Source organism: Oncorhynchus nerka, unplaced genomic scaffold (assembly GCF_034236695.1).
Source record: "Oncorhynchus nerka isolate Pitt River unplaced genomic scaffold, Oner_Uvic_2.0 unplaced_scaffold_1430, whole genome shotgun sequence".
NCBI classification, from domain to species: domain Eukaryota; kingdom Metazoa; phylum Chordata; class Actinopteri; order Salmoniformes; family Salmonidae; genus Oncorhynchus; species Oncorhynchus nerka.
The window spans coordinates 1-2,270 of NW_027039890.1; the positions used below are offsets into that span (position 1 = coordinate 1).

General features: G+C 41.1%; 1 protein-coding gene across 1 annotated transcript; it reads left to right on the top strand.

The window, feature by feature from the left end:
• Nucleotides 1–109: 109 nt before the first annotated feature.
• On the top strand, nucleotides 110–780 carry LOC135568694 (stonustoxin subunit beta-like; the record flags this gene model as incomplete). Its single annotated transcript, XM_065015449.1, has 1 exon — nucleotides 110–780. A coding segment is annotated over one exon (576 nt), but the record flags the coding sequence as incomplete, so codon positions are not given.
• Nucleotides 781–2,270: the final 1,490 nt, after the last annotated feature.

Consider the following 2,270-nt stretch of genomic DNA (forward strand, 5'->3'; position numbering starts at 1 on the left):
AATTGGATGATGTTTTTCCTTTGAGAAATGAAGAAGTAGCCCTGTTCCGCTAGTTACGTCTAGCCGTAACAGGTTGTAACATTCTAATGTGAATGATGATGATTTCTAATATTGTGTCTGGTTTCATCCATCAGATGTCTGTGATCTCACACTGGACCCAAACACAGTAAACAGACTCCTCTCTCTGTCTGAGGGGAACAGAAAGGTGACATGTAGGCGAGAGAAGCAGCCGTATCCTGATCACCCAGAGAGATTTGAGGTCTGGCAGCAGGTGCTGTGTAGAGAGGGTCTGACCGGGCGCTGTTACTGGGAGGTAGAGTGGAGTGGGAGTGGGGCTGATATAGGAGTGACATATAAAGGAATCAGCAGGAGAGGAAGGGGTTATGACTGTGTGATTGGATGTAATGACATGTCCTGGAGTCTGGACTGCTCTGACAACAGTTACACTTCCAGGCACAATAATAATTCCACAATAGACGTCCCCTCCTCCAGCTCCCACAGAGTAGGAGTGTATCTGGACTGGCCAGCCGGCACTCTGTCCTTCTATATAGTCTCCTCTGACACACTGACCCACCTGTACACATTCCACACCACATTCACTGAGCCCCTCTATCCAGGGTTTTATGTTCGGTATGACACCTCAGCATCCCTGTGTCAGGTGGTCCCTGTGTCAAACACAACATGATGATTCACTCTAATCAAGGTCATGTTCAGTAAGACACACTGGAGCAACAATGTAGAATATCTCTCTAGTGTGTAAACCCCTCAATCCAGGGTGTTATGTTTGAGTGTCTCCTCTTCTGTGTCCCTGTGTGCAGGTGGTCCCTGTGTCAGTTTGTAAGGGGTCCCTGTGTCATGTGGTCAGGTGGTCCCTGTGTCAGTTTGTAAGGGGGGTCCCTGTGTCATGTGGTCAGGTGGTCCCTGTCAAACACAACATGATGATTCACTCTATTTTCTAATTTTTTTATTGAACCTTTATTTAACTAGACAAGTCAGTTAAGAACAAATTCTTATTTTACAATGACTGCCTACGTAGGCCTAACCCCGGTTTGCTGGGCCAACTGTGTTGCCACCCTATGGGACCTCCGATCATTATTGTATTGGTTGTGATACAGCCTGGGAACGAACCAGTAGGTCTGTAGTGACGACTCTATATACTCTGTATTTATTTCCTTTTTATTTCTATGATAACAGAATGTATCTATCTCTCTCTCTTGATGTTGCCATTGTTTTTATTTCCATGGTAACAGAATGTATCTCTCTCTCGATAAAGCCATTGTTTTTTATTTCCATGATAACAGAATGTGTCTCTCTCTCTCGATAAAGCCATTGTTTTTTATTTCCCATGATAACAGAATGTATCTCTCTCTCTCGATAAAGCCATTGTTTTTATTTCCATGATAACAGAGGCTCTATGTCTCTCTCTCCTGATGTTGCCATTGTTTTTTATTTCCATGATAACAGAATGTGTCTCCTCTCTCCTGATGTTGCCATTGTTTTATTTCCATGATAACAGAATGTGTCTCTCTCTCCTGATGTAGCCATTGTTTTTATTTCCATGGTAACAGAATGTATAATTGTATAATTGTTTAAAACTTCTTAAGGCTAGGGGCAGTATTCGGAAAGCTTGGATGAATGAGGTACCCAATGTAAACTGCCTATTACTCAGGCCGAGAAGCTGGGATATGCATATAATTGGTAGAATTGGATAGAAACACTCTAAAGTTAACAAAAAACTGTTAAAATAATGTATGTGAGGAGCAACAGAACTCATATAGCAGGCGAAAACCTGAGGAGAAAACATCCAGGATTTTTTGGGAGGGGGCTCTCTCATTATAATGGCTGTGTATGGGATATAAAAGGCATACCTCCCAGATTGCAGTTCTTAGGGCTTTCAGTAGATGTCAACAGTCTGTAGAAGAGTTTCAGGCTTGTTTTGGAAAAAATAGGTAGAATTTGTAGTTTTTCTAAGTGGCTCCCATTTTGGCTGTAGCGTTTATATATATATATATATTTATTATCATTGATGCGTGTGGATGAGAGCACTTCGTTATTTATCTCCGGTAATGAACATACTATTTTCCATCTTAAATTGTATCGTTTATTAAAATATTATCCGGAGGATTTTTTGTCCTTAAATGAAACTTGTTTACTTTTTAATTTATCACAATTTTCTTTAACCAATGATGGTCTTTAATTCAGACAAGTTCCCTTACTACTCCGCCTTCCACTTTTGCAGTGATGCTGCAATTAGTTGGTTGTAATGTTGG